Source organism: Carcharodon carcharias, chromosome 16 (genome assembly GCF_017639515.1).
Source record: "Carcharodon carcharias isolate sCarCar2 chromosome 16, sCarCar2.pri, whole genome shotgun sequence".
In the NCBI taxonomy this organism is placed as follows: domain Eukaryota; kingdom Metazoa; phylum Chordata; class Chondrichthyes; order Lamniformes; family Lamnidae; genus Carcharodon; species Carcharodon carcharias.
Window position 1 is genome coordinate 24,872,660 of NC_054482.1, and position 20,220 is coordinate 24,892,879.

Here is a 20,220-nt window from a genome sequence, read left to right on the forward strand (position 1 = left end):
ATTATGAACATCTACACATTGTCATCGAATTGAAAGCAACTTATGAATCAAGACAAATAAATGACTAACAAAATATTATCCACTTTTTATCCTTGGTCATTGTTCAATTGATATTCTTTATTGTCAGTCGATATGGATAACACTCAAGATAAAATTAATTTTAACACATCTCCTGCTGTTTGGTGCTATTGTCCTGGCTGGAATTGGAAAAATTAGCTCTGCAAGAAGTGAAAGTGGAATAATTTAACTCGTTCATAGAAGGACTTATATTTGGTTCCCTTAGATTGGTCACAAATACTTTGAATTCTTCAATTGCAATGCTAAGCTATCGCTCCAATGGTAATTGAAATTTATGATAAAACGGTTTATTATAACTTGTTATCTGTGTGCTTGTATACTCCAAGCCCTCTTGTCAGAGCAACTGATCAGGAACATACCATTACCTTGAGCCCTCTAAGAATCTATTCTTGGCCCCTGCCTATTTCTCATCCACATGCCTCCCCTTTGTATTATCATCAACCCCCCTTTGTATTATCATCAACCAAAAACAAGGTTTTGTTCATGTATCCTGATAGTCCCTTTTGTGGCTCAATGCCAAATATGGTTTTATTGGTATTGTTCTTGTCCAAAGCCATGGGACACTTGGTAACATTAGAAGTGCGAAATAAATGCAAGTTGTTGTTTGTTTTTGGCCTCTTGGCTGCATCTCGCTGTGGACCCTAGTGTGGTTCATTTTCCCTCGCTACCCCAGTGTATCTGCATATGTTGAGTCTGTTTTCCATTTGTTTTAAAATTGTGGGCAGTTAGTTTGTGGACCCACCACAATGGGGCTGCTTTCTGCTGATGCATGCTGGTTGTATATGTCGCAACTGAGGTTGCAGCCAACCTGGTGTAAATGTTTATCTTTCTTATATATAGTGGCTTTGTTATTGAAGGATGCTCTCTGCTCTGGGAAATTAAATAATACATGCTGTAGAGATGGCTTTTGTACACAAGGGAGAGGTATATACGATAGCCAATATGTTTAGATAGGATTACATTGGCTATACTGCAGAGGATCAGGTCATTCTGCCCAATCAGTCCATGCCGGTGTTTATGCTTCACTTGAGCCTGCTTCCATCTTTCTTCATCTTAATCTATCATCGTAACCCTCGATTCCCTTCTTCCTCATGAACTTGTCTAGCTTCCCCTTAAATGTATCTAAACTATTCACTTCAATCACTCCCTGTTGTAGCGACTGTCACATTTTCACCACCCCTTGGGTAAAGAAGCTTTTTCTGAATTCAACTGGATTTCTTGGTGCCCATCTTAAATTGGTAGCCTATTGTTATGCTCTTCCCCACAAGAGGAAACATATCTTTGTATCCACTCTATCAAAGCCTTTCATAATTTTTAAGGTCTCCATGTTAGATAACCCCTCAGCAGTCTTTTGAAGACCAAATATGAAAAATAAAGGCTTATTACATTAGTATGGGTTCTTTTAAGATGTCCAAATCGTGAGAAGACAATGGATGTACAATCTGCAGTCAGATTATGATGAGTAGGAATGACAAAATAATTTTACTGGGAGTTTTAAGTCATTTATGTTTTGATTGGTACAGATAAGAACTAAATGTAGAAAAGGGAATGGAATTCGTGAAAAAGAAAACTTCATCTCGTAGTACTTTAGTCGTGTAGAAGGGAGAAGGCTTTGCATCATCTAATTATGAGCAATGCAATAGATTAGGTAAGTAAGCCAAACATGGGTGAACTGTTGGGGTGTTGCAACCATAATATAATAAATATCAGGATCTAACAAGAAAAGGAAAAACCAGTTTGAATGCTCAAACTCTAGATTAGCTTTGTGTAAATTTTGGAAAAAGAAGTGAGCTACCTAAATTGAGGTGGGAGAGGAAGTTGGCAAACAGGACTCTAGAGTAGTAGTGGGATGTTTTTTTAAAAGCAATTGTTGTGGTACAAACTAAGTATAATCCATTATAAATAAAGTACAGTTAGCTTCACAATGTCATCAATAGAGATTGAAAACCAATTAAAATAATTCATTATAAATAAAGTACAGTTAGCTTCACAATGTCATCAATAGAGATTGGAAACCAACTAAAATAGAAGACAGCCTATAGGGTTACAATAATAATTATGAAATATTTAAAGGAGATTGAGAAAATAAGCAAAAACATTAAGTTTTATGAGGGAAAATTGTCAAAGGAGCAGTATTTTACAATTGTATCAGTAAAAAGAGGATTGTTAATTGAGTCCCCTAAAAGGAGAGGATTGACAATTTATAGATAATGATCAAAATAAGGTGGAGGTAGTTAGTAAATACTTTGTACTCTTATTGCTGAAAAGAAAGGTCAGTAAATAGGTGAATCCTTCAGTTGTTGAAAGTAAAATGAACAAATCAGTAAAAAATAGAAAATACTGCAATTATTCAGCAGGTCAGGCAGCATCTATAAAGAGACAGATGCTGCCTGAAATGTTAACTCTGTTTCTCGCTCCAGTGATGCCATCTGATATGCTAAGTATTTCACAGAATTGTTACAACACAGAAGGAGGCCATTCAGCCCATTGTTGCTGTGCTGGCTCTCCAAATGAACAAAGCACCAAATGCCTTTCCCCAGCCTTCTTTCCTATAACCTTGCACATTCTCCCTTTTCAGATAATAACCCAATTCCTTCTTGAATGCCTCGATTAAACCTGCCTCCACCACAAATTCGGCAACATATTCCAGATCTTAACCATTTGCTGCTTGAAAAAGTTTCCCTTCATGTCTCCATTGCTTTTGTCAATTACCTTAAATTTGTGTCCTCTCATTCTTGATCTTTCCACCAGTGGGAATAGTTTCTCCCTATGTGCTCTGTCCAGACCCCTCATGATTTTGAATATCTCTATTAAATCTCCTCTCAACCTTCTCTTCGCCAAGGAAAACAGTCTCAGCTTCTCCAATCTATCAATGTAATTGGAGTCTATTGTGCCGCTTGTATCAGGTGTCTTTTGGAAGTCCATGTACACCACATTACAACATTACCTTCATCACCCCTCTCTGTGACTTTCAAAAAACTCTAGCCAGTTTGTTAAACATGATTTTCCCTTAACAAATTGATGCTGGCTTTCTTTAATTAACCTGCATTCACCCAAGTGACTATTCATTTTGTCCCAAATTATTGTTTCTAGAAGCTTCCCCATCACAAAAGTTAAACTGATTGGCCTGTTGTTGCTGGATTTATATTTACATTCTTTTCTGAACAAGCGTATAACATTTGCAATTCTCCAGTTCTTTTGCACCACCCCTGAGTCTAAGGAAGATTGGAAAAATATGGTTGGTGCCTCTTCAATTTCCACTCTTACTTCCTTCGATATCCTTGGATGCATCGCATCCAGTCCTGGTGATTTATCAACTTTAAGTACAGACAGCCTATCCAATACCACCTTGTTATCAATTTTAAACCCTTCAAGTGTCTGAATTACTTCCTTTTTCACCATGACCTGCACAGCATCTTCCTTCGTGAATACAGGTACAAAGTATTGATTTAATATCCCAGTTATGCCCCCTGCCTCCATGTGTAAATCCCCTTTTTGGTCCCCAATCTGCCCCACTCCTCCTTTTACCACCCTCCTATTTATAAGCCTATATAAGTCTTTATGATTCCCTTTTATGTTACCTGTCAATTTCTTTTTGTACTCTTGGCTTCGCTTATTTACTCTTTCACTTCCCCTCTAAACCTTCTATATTCAACCTGTCATAAGCACATGTTCTCTTCTTCATCTTAATCTCTATCTCTTTTCGTTATCCGTGGAGCTGTGGATTTGTTTGTTCTACCATTCCCCTGTATGGGAATATACCTTCCAGCATATTTCCAGCAGTTTCTGTTTTTATTTCACATTTCCAGCACAGGAGAATTTTGTTGTTGTTTAAGTGAGCAATACTGTGATGGCGCAATGAAAAATTTAGCTATGTTAGACTAAAGGCTGACCAGGCACTGGGGCGTAACAGAGACATTCTAGAATCCTAAGAGAGATGAGGGAGGAAATTGCTGAGACTCTAGAACTCTGTTGAGTATGGATGTGTGCCAGAATAGTAATCAACGTAACATCCATTTTTTTAAAGAAGGCGACAGATCAAACCCAGGTAATTACAAGCCGGTTGGCTTAACATCTGTGGCAGGGAAAATTTTAGAGTCTTTAATTAACAGTGAAATTACCATATATGTAATTGAAAAGACACTTGTTAAAAGTAGCCAGCATAAATTTAAAAAGAGATGATCATGCTTGACCATCCCTGTAGCTTTCTTGGAGGAAGTAACACTCATGATAAATGCAGAAAATTATCATGAGTAAATAGTAGTGCACACGAACACTTTTGGAAAATCTTTGGCGCAGAGCCACATGGAAGATTACTAGACAAACTTAGAGGATGTAGAATTAGTGGGAATGATGGTAAACTGGATTTAAAATCAGTAAGAAAGGAGGAAACTTTGTAAATGTTAAAGGGAATTTTTTCCAAATGGGTAATGGTGTATTACAAGTCTTCAGTTCTGGGCCACTTCTGTTCATTGTGTATCAAAGATTTGGATACAGACCTAGAGGGAGATGTAGAATTTTGTAGGTGATTTCAAAATAGTAGGTAAATTTCATTCTTTAGAAGACCAATGAAGCTGCAATGGGAGAGATTGGCTGAAAATGGCAGGTGAAATTCCATTTCAGTAAGCATCTCGATTTTTTTTTTAAAAAGGAATGTGCCAAGAAGACATAGTCAACATCTGAATGGCTAGATTGTTGATTCACATTGGACCCTTGGTCCAAGTCTTTTCCACCAGCGTTAATCTTTCTGTTCCTTTTTGCATGTTGGTAAATATGGTGCATATCCTCTCCTCCCACCTTCGGGATACCATAAGGGACCCTTAAATGGGAACAGATTTATACTCTACAACTGTTTTGACAGGAGAGGAAGAGGACAAATACCAGAGCACAAGGGAAACGACAGTTTTTATAGGATTGAGTAATTTAATAATAATAGAACAATAAACTAGGGAGAAGCAAAAGTGACACAGTGAGTGGTTAGGATATGAAATTCACTGCGTGAGAATGTCGTGGAGGCAAATTTAGTCACGACTTTCAAAAGCAAATTAGATCATTACTTGAAGGGTGAAAAATTGCAGGTCTACAGGGAAAAGATAAGGCGTGGAACTGGGTGAGTTGCAGAGAGCTGGCATGGACTCCACGGACCGAATGGGCTCCTCTGCTGTATTCATTCTATGAATCTATGAGGTGATGGGTTGTGGTAATATGTATCAGAAGTCATTATACTTTGAGTCAAAATAAGTCAGAGGGTTGGAAATGTGAATGAATGAAAAGGGGATAATAGGATATGAGCAGCTCAGTAGTGCTAACTACATTTGCTAATGTTGCGGGTATATGCTGACATGGATTGGTTGGGCCAAATGATCTATTTCCATGTTGTCACTTTTGTGCTATATGTATAGGTATGTTTCAAGAACCTTAATAGATGCTTTCAGCCTCAGATAAATGTTTATGGACATGCTTTGATTCAGTGTAATTTCCTGAGCTTCTGCCTCCTTTTTGACTCATATTTCACCCCTCCCTTCCCACCTCCTTTTATCTTGCCTCACCCCATCATTCTGTTCACTCATCACTTCTGCCTTTGATTTTGCTGTCTGAGTTTGCTCCTCCTCTTCTCCCCTGCGCTTATGTTGTCTGTTACTTGTTCCAGGCCTCTAAGCTGTTGTCCTTTTCTCCTGACCAAATCCCACTCATTCATTTCCCTTCTTGACCACCCAACTCTGCTTTGCCCCTGCACTTTCCTGCTTCCCCATAGTCTCCTAATGTCTGTCATCACAGTCCTCCATCAACCTGATCCACTTATCTTCAGCCTCTTAGCTTCACTTAGCTGTGGAGTCCACTTAATCTTAACTGAATTTTTACAATGCAGTGAGACCCATGTTTCGTTGATTAATTGCACCTGACTGTACTGGATGAGAATACAACAACCTAAACTCCAGACAAATAGATGTCAGAGACCTGAGCATTGAGTTCCTCCTCCAGTGCCATGTGCAGTTCAGGGGCAACACCTGGTGCAACTTTTTCCAGATTTATCATTTTGGCATGAACTTGTTTAAGGGGAAGACTGATATATTCAAGAAAGGCCTTAGTTTAGGCTTTTTGGATAAATTGTTGATTTTGCTGTTGAAGAGTGATGTTGCTTCATTACACTTAATGATGGAGGCTTTGTTCAATGCTGTGCTATTACTTAAGTGCATGCTATTTGGAGTCAAGTAAGATAAAGCAACCATAAGCCTCCTTGACATAGCTGAATATTCCTCTTGGCTTCTGTGATCCTTTATAACTGTTTCCCTGACAATGGGAAAATCTCATATCTTCCCACCATGACTATACAACTGCCACTTGGAATGTAACAAGAAGCCTCAATGTTAGAACATCAGTCGTCTCCTATTCCTGTACCATCAGGAATATGTCTTCCTGTTCCCATTTGTTTCTATGTTCCTCCGTTGACTGCTTGACAAAACACTGTTCCCCACTTAGCCAAGGCCCAACCAGGCAGACTACAGGATTGCTGTTTAAAATTTTGCTGCCATTCCAGGAGACAGAACTTTTAAATTCACATGTAGATCGGATCTAGGGCACAAAATTAAATTAGAACTCATCACAACTTCATCTGAACTTATCCAGATATAGATCTTGTTCCATTACTTGAGAAAAACATGATCCGTCTCATAGGCTTTTAATTTTACCTTCCCCTTCCATGATACTGCTGCCTTAAAGCCCATTGTTGTTACTGGGACCTTCTTACCACTACACTGAATAAAATGCTTCCAACAGTGCTTTTAGTTCTCATTTCCCATTATAATAAGTGACATGAGGAAATCCAGATGCATCACTGGTTCCTGAGATTAAGTTCATTTGGCCGTCAATATTAACAAGGTTAGCTTCGTTTAACAAGAGCAGTAAAAATCTTCCACTGGAAAAACTCAGCAGGTCTGGCAGCATCGGCGGAGAAGAAAAGAGTTGATGTTTTGAGTCCTCATGACCCTTCAACAGAACTGATTTTTCTTTACAAGGAGAGGGGTGAAATATAAGCTGGGGGGGGAGGAGGAGGAGGAGGGAGGGAGGGAAGAGAAGTGGAGGGGGGGGTGTTGTTGTAGGGACAAGCAAGCAGTAATTCTGTTTTTGTTTTGGATTTCCAGCATCTGCAGTTTTTTGTTTTTGTTTTTAAAATCTTCCACTGTTGCTCACTGCGCTCACTATGCCCTGAACTGCACCCAGATAGGGAAGTATTCTCTCAGACTTGCAACTTACTTGATACTTTTAGGTGCAGTTTAGGTGCATCTAGCAATAACCCAGTTGTTTTACTTGTAGCTGTCTCTCCAGCCCTCAAGGAATCATCCATAAGGTACTTGTGTCAAATATCATTTTTCAGGCACACAGTCTCTTTGGTGCCATTCTAAATCTTTTTCAGGCCCTTCATCTCAAAGTGCATACGATTTTACTCCCTCATCTGCCTGATACTACACACATGTGAAAATGCCCTTTCGCTCGAGTTGTTGAATCAATCAGTGTTAAACTCTAAATACCTCGTTCTGTATTTAGAGCTGGGCCAACAACAGTAAATTCAAATCCCAGACTTAGGACCAGCTTCACTGTTTCTCTGACCAGACTGACTGTTGAAAATAAGAAACAAGCGCTTAGGTAAAATGACCCCTAACCCATGTAAGATTTCCTTTGCATTACCCCCACCCCCCCAACTTTTTTATGGATGATAATTTAATCTAATTCTGTTAGATTGTTATTTAACATTGTGGGTAATCGTTTAACAAGGTGGCCAATAATTAATGCTATACTAATATGGCACAACTCCTATGTTGCCAAAATAGTTTCTTACTAAAAGGTCTTACACAGCACAGTCAGAACTAAATTAAAAAAAACTTTTGTTCCCTTACTTCTTGCCTAGTCAGCCCCTTTGCTCACTGACATTTGAATTTAATCATGATTGTGTTTTTAAGCAGTTTGCTTTGCTTTCGTACCCCAACTGTTCAGGATAGACTTCACAACCAGTTCCATTAACCAGCAGGCCTAAAGAGTTAATAGCTCTGCTATGCTCACTGTCATTAGTTAAAGTTAATGTCTGATTTGAAGTGCGAGTGGAGCAGAGCATATGGTGACTGAGAGATGAGGTAAATACTGTTCATTTCTTTCAAGAACAGGAGGGCAAATATTATACATTCACTCCTTTTATTTTTGAGATGTGATTCTGACTCAGAGCAACTAGAATTGTAAACCCTTACCCTCTAATTTCTATTGTGATAGAAAAGAGTGAGAAAATGGTGACAACAAATGAAAGCCTGTATAACATTCTGAGTAATTTTTTTCACTATATACGAGTTGGAGAAACAGCCCAGATTCCAAATCTGAATTTGTGCTTGCTTGTTCAACAACCAAATAAATTTGTTGGCTGTTAGATGTCTAGATGATCGTGCTTAAGGTCTCAGTTCCTTTTGATTGCTTTTAACTGTTGGTAAGTATTTTTGTATCATTCAATTATCAGTATTTTTAGAAAAGCTTTGAAGGTTCAGTGCAGCTTTCTTCAACTTCCATCAAGTTTCAATTCATTATTCTTTTTGCTCCTCTGTGTCGGACTGTAAGATTACCACCTGGTTGTGGCTACCATCTTGAGTAGATCTTCCCCAACAGGACTTTCCTCATAGAGATTCAGCTACATCTCGTTTGTTTGTGAAGTTGGGTTTCATAATCTGAAGAGTCCAGGAAACAAGAAAAGGCTGAATTTTAGGCTTCGGGAAGGTTTCTTCATGCCAGGCTTTCACAGAATTCCATCTATATTTTTTACCACTAAAATAAAATCAGAAGACCTGGGGAAACTTGACAATGGCATGTTTAGAAAAAAATATTTTTTTAGAATTTGCGCAGTGGCCAATGAGCCTCCGTTCACACAGTCTTCAGTAGATTTTCAAATCGAAACCAAAAACAAAAAAATTCCAAGCACGAGGACAGGTGTCCAGATTGGGGTGTGGGTGTCACTGACTAGGCCAGCATTCATTGCCCAACCCTAATTGCCCTTGAAGAGGTGGTCGTGAGCTGTTCTTTTGAACTGCTGTGCTCCATGTGTAGGTACACCCACACTGCTGTTAGGGAGAGTGTTCCAAGATTTTGACCCAGCGACAGCAAAGGAACGGTGATATATTTCCAAGCCAGGATGGTGAGTACTTAGAGGGAAACTTGCAGGTGGTGTTCTTCCCATGTATCTGCTGCCCTTGTCCTTCTAGATGGTAGTGGGTGTTGGTTTGGAAGGTGCTGTCTAAGGAGGCTTGGTGGGTTCCTGCAGTGTATCTCGTAGTTGGTGCATGCTGCTGCCACTGTATGTCAGTGGTGGAGGGAGTGAATGTTTATTGGTGGGGTTTCAATCCAGCGGGCTGCTTTGTCCTGGATGGTGTGATACTGTGTTAAGCTTCTTGAGTGTTTGGTAGTACAGAACTTGAGGATTGCTGAATAAGGAGACATGTTGAAGCTTTTTGTCTTGCACTCTTCAGTACACTTGGCAAGAATACCAATATAAGGGGAACATACAAAATAGGAGCAGAAGTAGGTCCTCTCGAGCCTGCTCCGCCATTCAATAAGACCATGGCTGATCTGTTTGTGTTTTGAGTTCCACATTCCCATCTACTGCCGATAACCTTTAATTCCCTTGCCTAACAAGAATCTATCTACCTCTGCCTTAAAAATATTCAGTGACTCTGCCTCCATCACCTTCTGAGGCAGAGGGCCAAAGTTGCAAAACCCTCTGAGAGAAAAAGTTTCTCTTCATCTCTGTCCTATAAGAGTGAACCCTACTTTTAAAATAGTGCCCTCCAAGTCTGGACTGACCCACAAGAGGAAACATCCTTTCAATGTACACCTTGTCAAGACCATTTAACATCTTACATACTTCAATCAAGTCAACCCTCACTCTTCTAAACTCTAGTGGAAACAAGCCCAGCCTGTCCAACCTATCCTCATAAGACAACCAGCTTATTTCAGGTATAAATCTAGTTAGCTTCCTCTGAACCGCCTCCAGCGCATTTACCTCCTTCCTTAAGTAAGGAGACCAAAATTGCACACTGTATTCAAGATGCAATCTGACCAATATCTTTTATAACTGAAGCATAAGATCCTTACTTTAATGTCTAATTCCTCTCATCATAAAGGATAGCATTCCATTAGCCTTCTTTATTACATGCTGTACCTGTATGCTAATATTTTGTGACTCATGCACAAGAACACCTAGATCCTTCTGCAGTCATTCTCCATTTAAGTAATACTCTTTTTTTTATCCTTTCTGCCAAAGTGAACAGTTTCACATTTTCCCACATTATACTCCATCTGCCAGACGTTTGCTCTTTCACTCAACTTATCTATATCTGTCTGCAAACTCCTTATGTCTCCTTCACAACAAACTTTCCTACCTATCTGTGTTGTCTGCAAATTTAGCTACCATGCCTTCACTCCCCTCATCTAAGTCATAGGTGTAAATTGTAAAAAGTTGAGTCCCCAGCACAGACCCCTGCAGGACTCCACTCGTCATATCCTGCAAATCAGACAAAGACCTATTTACACATATTCTCTGTTTTCTGCCAGCTAGCCAATCTCCTATCCATGCTAATATGTTACCCCTATGCTATGAGATTTTATTTTCCGCAATAACATTTGATGTGGCACTTTATCAAATGCTTTCTGGAAATCCAGGTGCAGTACATCTGCACTTAGGATGCACTCCATCTGGATCTGGAGACTTGTCAACCTGCAGCTCCATCAGTTTGCTCAGTACTGTTTCCCTATTGGTTGTAATTTCACCAAGTTCCTCTCTCCCTCCACCTCCTGATTTACAGCTAGTACTGAAATGTTTTTTGTATCCTCCACAGTGAAGATAGAAGCAAAATACTTGTTCATTTCATCCTCCATTTCCTTATTATCTACTATTAACTCCCCATTCTCACTCTCTAGAGGACCAACACTCACTTTACCTACTCTTCTCCTGTTCAAACACCTGTAGAAATTCTTGCTATTCGTTTTTACATTTCTAGCTAGCTTCCTCTCATACTCTAATTTCTTTTGCCTGATTAATCTTTTAGTCATTCTCTGCTGTTCTTTATATTCTGACCAATCACCTGACCTTTCACTCATCTTTGCGCAGTTACGTGCTTTTTCCTTAGGTTTGATGCTTTTTCCTTAGGTTTGATGCTTTCCCTAACTTCTCATGAGTAATGTGGTATATGAATTTCAGTGCCAGTTTAACGCTAGGTATGTAGGCTGAACATCCCAAAGACTGGTGGATCATATCAATCAGCATGTCCCAGCCGCTGTTTACAACGGGCAAGGTACAGACAGTACTCAACCAGCCTGTGCTTGCAAAACTCAAAACACAGTGAATAAGTGTGTTACATTGGCAGTTTTCCAATCCTCTGGGACTTGTCCAGAATCCAAGGATTCTTGGAAGATTACTACCAGTGCATCCACTATCTCTGTAGTTACTTCTTTTAATATCGTAGGATGCAGCCCATTAGGTCCAGGGACTTATTGGCCTTCTAGCCCCATTAGTTTCCCTAGTACTTTTTTTTCTAGTGCTGGTTATTGTATTTATTTCCTCCCCCACTTTTGCCCCTTGATTATTTAGTATCTGGTAATGTGTAATGAGGCAGGTTTAATAAATGACCTCAGAGCAAAAGATCCCCTAAGAAATAGTGACCATAACATGGTAGAATTTAGCATCCAGTTTGTGAGTGAGAAACTTGGATTGGAAACAACTGTGCCAAACTTAATTAAGAGTAATTACAAAGGAATAAGGGTAGAGTTGGCTGGAGTGGACTGGGCAAGGAGCTTAGCAGAAAAGATAGTTGATGAACAGTGGCAGTCGTTTAAGAAAATAGCTCATGATTCACAACAAAGAAATATCCCAGTGAGGAAGAAGGATTCTAGGATGGGGATAAAACAACTATAGTTAACCAAAGATGTTAAGGATAGAATCAAATTGAAAGAAAAACATACAATGTGGCAAAGATTAGTGGTAAAGCAGAGGATTGGGAAAGTTTTAAAAACCAACAAAAGATGGCCAAAAAAAATCAAGAGAGAGAAAATAAACTTTGAGGTTAAACTAGCAAGTAATATAAAAATGGACAGTAAGAGTTAAATATATAAAAAGGAAGAGAGAAACCAAAATGAACATAGGCACCTTAGAGAATGAGGCTGGGGAAATCATAATGGGGAACTAGGAAATGGCAGAGGAGTTGAATAAATACCTTGCTTCGGTCTTCATGGTAGAAGACACTAAAAGCATTCCAAAATACTAAATAATCGAGACAAAGGGAGAGGAGGAAATAAATACAATAACTATCACTGGAGAAAAAGTACTCGGGAAACTAATGGGGCTAAAGGCTGGTAAGTCCTCTGGACCTGATGGGTTGCATCCTAGGATGTTAAAGGAAACAGTTACAGTGGTAGTGGATGCATTGGTAGTAATCTTCCAGGATCCTTAGATTCTGGAAAAGTCCTAGAAGATTGGAAAACTGCCAATGTAACAGCCTTATTCAGAAACGGAGGGAGATAAAAAAAACAGGTAACTATAGGTCAGTTAGCTTAACATTTGTCATGGGAAAATGTTAGCTTATTATGAAGGATGTAATAGCAGAGCATTTAGAAATACATAATATAAACAAGCAGAATCAGCATGGCTTCATGAAGGGGAAATCATGCCTGACAAATTTATTAGAATTCTTTGAGGAGGTAACAAACAGGATACATAAAGAGGAACCAGTAGATGTAATATATTTGGATTTCCAAAAGGCTTTCCATAAGGTACCGCACACAAGGCTACTTAGTAAGATAAGAGCCCATGGCGGGGATAGTATATTAGCTTGGATAGAGGATTGGCTAATTAACAAGAAGACAGAGAGTTGGGATAAAGGGGGCATTTTCAGGATGGCAACCTGTAACTAGTGGAGTGTCACAGGGATCAGTGCTGGGGCCACAATTATTTACAATATATACAAATGACTTGGATGAGGGAAGTGAATGTACTTTTGCCAATTTGCAGATAACAAAAATAGGTGGGAAGGCAAGTGGTGAGGATGATATAAAGAGTCTACAGAAGGATATAGACAGGTTAAGTGGGCAAAAACTTGGCAGATGGAATATTATGTGGGAAAATGTGAGGTTATGCACTTTGGCAGGAAGAATAGAGGAGCTGAATATTATTTAAATGGAGAAAGACTGCAAAAAGCTACAGCACAGAGGGATTTGGGGGTCCTCATGAATGAGTCACAAAAAGCTAGTATACAAATTCAGCATGTAATAGGGAAGGCAAATGGAATGTTGGCCTTTTATTTCAAAGGGAATGGAGAATAAAAATAGGAAAGGAAATATTTCTAAGACCATACAAGACACTAGTTAGACCACACCTAGAATACTCAGCAGTTTTGGTCCTCCTATCTAAGGAAAAATATACTGGCATTAGAGAAGATTCACTAGGTTGATAAAAGCAAAGTACTGCAGATCTTGGAAATCTCAAATAAGAACAGAAAATGCTGGAAAAACTCAGCAGGTCTGACAGCATTTGTGGAGAGAAAAACAGAGTTAATGTTTCGAGCCTGTATGACCGTTCTTCAGAGTTAAAGAGGATGAAGTTTATACTGTTTAAGGGGAGGTGGAGCAGGTGAAGCTGGATAGAAGACCAGCGATAGGTGGGGGGGTAAGGGGAGATTGACCAATATGTCAAGGACAAAGGGAGTCTTAATGGTAGTGGTAAGGGCTAAAGGAGGTGCTGATAGTGGCATAAAGGTAAGAAAGCAGAATGTGTTAATAGCAGAACAAGGGTAAGTACCCTGTGAAAGAACAACAAGTAACATATGGCCCTTTTGGGATTGGAGTGGGGGAGGGGGCAGTGGTTAGGGAGAAAGGATGGAAAAGGGGGATAAAAAAGGAGATAAAACAATGCATAACGAATAAAAATGACAGTAAGTGGAAAAAAAATGAAAACCAATTTTAAAAAAGGGGGATTAAAAAAGGGATGAAGATAGAAGAGAGTGTTCATGGCCTGAGGTTGTTGAACTCAGTGATAAGTCGGGAAGGCTGACAAGTGCTTAATCTGAAGATGAGGCCCTGTTCTTCTAATTTGCATTGGGCTTCACTGGAACATTGCAGCAGGCCAAGGATGGACATGTGGGCATGAAAGCTGGATGGTGTGTTAAAATGGCAAGCAACAGGAAGGTCTGGATCATACTTGCGGACAGACCGAAGGTGTTCTGCAAAGTGGTCACCCAGCTTGCGTTCGGTCTCCCCAATGTGGTGGAGATGGCATTGGGAGCAGCGAATGCAGTAGACCAAATTGAAGGAGGTGCAAGTGAAATACAGCTTCATCTGCAAGGAGTGTTTGGGTGCTTGGATGGTGAGGAGGGAGTAGGTAAAGAGGCAGGTGTTGCACCTTCTGCGATTTCAAAGGAAGGTGCTGTTGGAAGGGGATGAAGTGTTGGAAGTGATGGAGGAGTGGACAGGGTGCCCTGGAGGGAAACGCCCCTTCGGAATGCTGACGGGGTGGTGAGGGGAAGATGTGTTTGTTGGTGGCATCATGCTGGAGTTACGGAAATGGCGGGGGATGATCCTTTGAATGCAGAGGCTGGTGGGGTAAAAAGTGAGGACAAGGGGGACCCTATCATGTTTCTGGGAGGAAGGGGTAGGTGAGAGGGCAGAGGTGCAGGCTATGGGTTGGACACGGTTGAGGGCCCTGTCGACCACAGTGGGTGGGGAACCTCGGGTAAGGAAGAAGGAAGAAGTGCTGTTTTGGAAAGTGGCATCATCAGAGCAGATGCCACGGAGGCAAAGGAACTGAGAAAATGGGATGGAGTCCTTACAGGGAGCAGGATGTGAGGAGCTGTAGTTGAGGTAGCTGTGGGAGTCGGTGGGCTAGTAATGAATATTGGTGGACAGTCAAACACCAGAAGTGGAGAGAGAGAGGTCAAGGAAGGGAAGGAAGTGTCGGAGATGGACCGTGTGAAGTTGATAGAGGGGTGGAAATTGGAAACAAATTTCCAGGTCCAGATGAGAGCATAAAATGACACCAAAACAGTCGTCCTGTTACCAAAAAAAAAGCAGTTGTGGGAGGAGGCCTGTTTAGGACTGGAGCAACCTACTCCATTGCCTTCACTTTCTATAGGCGATCTAGCATGCAGCTAATTCACCAGGCTCCATTCTCCTGATGTATTTCTCCTGCAGGATGAAAGAGAGAGACATGTGGGTTAGCATGGGTGTAACTAACAACCTATCCTGGTTAAGTCTAAAGGCCCCATAACGCTTCCTGGAGAGTGCTGGCCACCACTTGGATGGTCAGCGCTGCATGGCTGCCTGAAACCCCACCCACATCTTCCCCCTCCACCTGACCGATTGGGAGCAGCTTTGTCCATTGGACTGCATGCTGTGCTCTCAGCTCAGGTGTGGGTAGTCTCCTAACCCACGCTACAAAGCTGTGCTGTTAGCTTGAACCACAGGGGAGACTAGCCCAAGCCACGATGATGACTTTGCAAAGGGCTGTGAGCGCTTCCACCAGTAACTGCTCCATAACCAGCTTTAGCAAGGAGATTGTGCAACATGCCCAGTCATCCAACTGTTCTGCAATCCACTAAAACACTCATTAGTTTGCAGTCTGTGCCTGAGGGGTAAAAAGCTCTGGAGCACTTGGTACATTTCTGTTGAAGGGTCATGAGGACTCGAAACGTCAACTTTGCTCTTCTCCGCCGATGCTGCCAGACCTGCTGAGTTTTTCCAGGTATTTCTGTTTTTGTTTTAGTGCACTTGCATGCCTCATTGTTGCTTGAGTGGACAGATAAGCTAGAAACCTGACAACACGCATGTCAATGTGGCTGCATCTGAACTGTCTCAGCTGCAGAGGAATGGTCTCTTTACACAAGGCTTCCTGAATGCATTGCTGCTTCCCTCCCCCCCTAACCCTGCACTACCTTCAGCTGCAGGGCAGCCCTTGACCCCACCCACAAGTTGCCTCAACCTTGAAGTCCAGCAGGCGACCCTCGCGAGTTCTGCACAACATTACTGTGCACTCACCTCTGAGTTCCCCTCAAAGTGTGGCCCGCCAAGCGCATGCCTTATGTATGCTGGTGTGAAATGCAGCGACGTGATTGTACACTGATGTGGACGAACTATCCAGTGGTGGGGAGGGGGGTGATTCTGGCGGACTGGCCTTAGAATGATGTGCGGATGTATTACAATGAGGTTCCCAATGTCTGATGGCAGGAAACATGGCTCGCCATCAACAGGCTGAGCAGACGATCACAAACTGGTTTCACAACATCGTGAAACCGATTTTTGGCCTTCTCACCATTTTGTCTGCTCATGCCGCCAAAGATGCTTGATGCCAGCAGGCATGGAAAATCCCACCGTGTCTCTAATATTTCATAAACTAAGCTCCCACTGGTACAAATGTGAGGTGATTTTCAATTAAAATGCAAAACATAGTACAACAATACAACAGCTCACTGGCCAACTTAATTATCTGTCAACATCACAGTGCCTTTCATTTCCTCAAGACATTCCAAAGCATTCAAATCCAGTGATTACATTTAAAATGTGACATAGTTAATTTGCAGAGCCCCACAAACAGCAAATGGAGATGAATAACCATTTTATTTGTTTTGACATTGTTGATTGAGTGGTGGATGTTGGCCAGGACATCGGGAACACGCTTTCAAATAGTGTCACAAGGTCCACCTGAACAAGCAGTTGGGACCCCTGTTTAATGCATCACCCTAAAGGTGGCATATCTGATATGTAGCATCTGCTTAGTACTGTAATGAAGTGACAGTCTTGATCATGTGCCGAAACCTTGAAATCAATCAGAAATTAAGTTTGTGAATGGAATATAGACATGTTTTCATGGGCATCAACTTTTAATTGGGGAACAGAAAGTTCATTGTGATAACAATTTGTCATTTGGTCTGCAAGGGGCATTCCCAGTATGCTGAATTCACCTGTAGCCCTTGAAGATTTCTCCATAATATCTCTCTTGTTTTATGTTTGTTGAAGAACTATTTACCATTAAATACCATTAGACAGTGTCTTCATTTTTTTCTAATTTTGTTTTCACAGCTTTTGAGCAGGAAAGATAAAACAACGTTTGAAAAATTAGAATACCTGGTGTCTAAAGAAGACAATTACAAGAGGCTCAGGGATTATGTTACTAGTTTGAAGATGACTCCATGTATTCCATATTTAGGTAAGGATTGCAGTTTTGAATTGTTCAGAAGCAGTGTTCTATCCAAATACCTGTTAAATGCTTAGACAAATTAGTTGTCAGGCAAATAGAAAGTTACTGTTAGTCACTGTTTGACACTCAAATGTGTTTACTATATTGAGCAATGTTTTTAAAATTCGTGTTTATAGAGTGGAGATTTTGCCAATGATAAGTGAAGTTTGGTCATCGTGCTCTTCTTTACACAAGTTAATTGTCAACCATTGTTTGTGCACCATCACTTATCTCAATCATATGTCCAATTCTTAATATTATTTGCTTCCAACATTGACATGTTTCCTGAATATGTGCATCGAAAATGAGAGAGAAATTGCTTGAATAATTTTTATAAACTTGGGTGGAATATAAAGTTTATATTCCCACTATTTCCCAATTTTAGTGGGATGATTATAGAAAATTCCAGTCCTGATACTTTGTGCAATGCTTCCCAATAGAAGTGGGAAATTAGAGAGCTCAAGTAACCTGGTTGAGTTAAGAAAAGTGTTTATAGAATCCTGGGATGTGATTACCAGCACAACTCTGCTGAGATTTCGGATATGGGTTTACAAGTAATGTGTAGCGGAAAACAGACATTAAAATGTAGCATGTTAAACTTGGATTAGCCTTTCCATTGACTGATAATCTTAAATGTCTGTCTCATCATGTTCAATCAATTGTATGCCACAAAATATAAATGACAACACTGAATCATGCGTAACATTTTTTTCAACCGCAGGATGTTAATGTGTCAGAACTAATTGGTGTTTCAGTTGAACAATTAAAAGATAAATTTGGCATTAATTTATGCTGTAGTTAGAATTGTAGAGGTATCAGTTTTCTTTTCGGATAGAACAAGAATCTGTTTTGAGTGATAGAGGACCATGGGCAGGATTTTCCGGCCCCACCCGCTGCTGAGATGACTGGACCCACTGAAAGTCAATGGACTTTTGGCTGTGCCACCAAATCACCCACGGCGGGTCCCGCCATGACAGGGCTGGAAAATCCCGGCCTTTATTTCTAACTTTAAAGGAGAATGCGTGGCCTGGATTTTGATCAGTTCAGTTGCTTACTGCAGCTGCGTGCTGCTAGTCATTCTGTTGGTTGTCTTTGTTTCACTGTAGTTTGAGAACAGAGAGGAGCAGTTGTCTGGCTTGCATATAAATACTATTTCTATGGTAGATAAGTTACCTTTCTTTCAGTGAAATGGTGTGTCAGCATTAAATGTGAAGTTCTCCCAGACCTTAGGAATAATTAATGATGATCAGCAAACTGTCCATGTTTCCAGTTCTCCATCCAGAAGTTACAGTTTTGAGTTATCCTAAAACGGTGGTGTATGGTTTGAAAAGGTTTCCTGACAGACTGCTTGATGCCCTTGAGCCCTACTTTTGTTAATGTTTTGGCGTCTTGTGAAAGGCACAATTTTATTTTCCTTTGGCACTGTTTAGATTTGAAAGGGTAGAGCAGCACATAACACAAGTTAATGAACTGGGTTCTTAGTTATCTTTTTGTAGACCTGCTGTGCGATTGGAAGCCTATGGAAATTCCTCAGTTTTTTTCTCATATAAAAGTATTTCGTCAGGATTCAGATTGTTTGTGCTGCAGAGAACTTGTATAGATTTCTGGACTTTTAAGTTTTTCAAGGAGACACTGAGTTATTACATGTAATAAACTAGTGAAATCAGATGTAGTTGCATTTACTTCTAATTTATAAATATGTTAGTTTGTTGCTTTGTTTGTTTAGCTTGCCTGAGTGTTACCTGTCTAATAATTGGAGAGTTCAAGAATTTATCTTCCATAGTATTTGTGGTCTGTACCTCATTAGTGAAATTAGCAATTGCCCACCCTACACTCTACTAAACCAGATTACTGTGTGTGAGAGATTATTCTTTGCGTCCTAAAAAGAGTAGATTTACGAATGATCACATTATTGCACTTCGGGCGCTTAAAACTGTGCCTTAGGCATAACGCAGTTTTAGAAAGAATTTTGTCCATTCATTTTGCCGCTAAGTCTCCATTTTGCCGAAAGACAGTTTTACACATAATTAAAGCTTCTTTACAGGTTGTTTTTTGCTTACTTGTTCCATGTAAAACCTTGAGGACAGTGGATTACTTAGAATTACGTAGCCTTCCTTTGTACTGTAAATTCTATTTGGTCCAAAAGATCTACCCTGATGTTTATGCCTCACACAAATTTTCTTCCACCCTCCTTCATCTCACCCTGTCACCATTTCCTTCTATTTCTTTTTCCCCCATGTACTTAACTCCCTTCCACTTTAATTAAATTGGGAACATTCAGTCATTTGCTGAAGAGAAAAATGTTAATTTTAATTCCCAAGACCAATGTTCCCTCTAGTTTGTGTGGATGCACAGCAACCCAAATGTTTCCATACACAGGTGGCGCACTAGTCACCCCCCCACCACCACCACCACCAGTGTCCCTTAATTTATTCCCCAATAGTTGGTCACCATGGGTACATTGCCCAAGAAGCATCTTCTCTTTGTTGCTGGGCTGAAGGAGATGCATATCTTAGGCCCAAATGTTCCGCCCCTTTGAGCGGGGGGGTGTCATACCCTGGAAGATTGGGGGGTCATACCCTGGAAGATATGCTGGGGGGCCCCCAGAAACCCCGATGCAAAGACTGCATGGCAATTGTCCGGGAGCTGAAACTTTCATTGGGCAATTACCCTGCCTCTGGAACACTCCCAAACTCCAATTTAAATCAGAGACTTTGGATGCAATAGTCACCCAGTAAAAGTTAGAAAGATTAAAACCACTTCTAACTCCTGTGTAAATCTGGTTCTTACCCCGCTTCCCACCACCGACCATCCACAGGATCCCCCAACTACCTCCCTCTGGACCCCTTTATCACCTCTCCACCACACCCCCCAGACTACCCTTCCCACTC

At 40.6% G+C, this 20,220-nt stretch overlaps 1 protein-coding gene across 8 annotated transcripts in view; it reads left to right on the top strand.

The window, feature by feature from the left end:
- ralgps2 (Ral GEF with PH domain and SH3 binding motif 2) overlaps positions 1-20,220 on the top strand; it is a 574,026-nt gene that overhangs the window by 245,014 nt on the left and 308,792 nt on the right. For all 8 annotated transcript variants that reach the window (XR_005945530.1, XR_005945531.1, XM_041208585.1 and 5 more), the window contains one exon: positions 17,173-17,299. Coding sequence is in view for 6 of the 8 variants with exons in the window: in XM_041208585.1 (XP_041064519.1) it covers positions 17,173-17,299 (127 nt within the window). In the remaining 2 variants the exon portion in view is untranslated. The remainder of the gene's footprint in view (positions 1-17,172; positions 17,300-20,220) is intronic.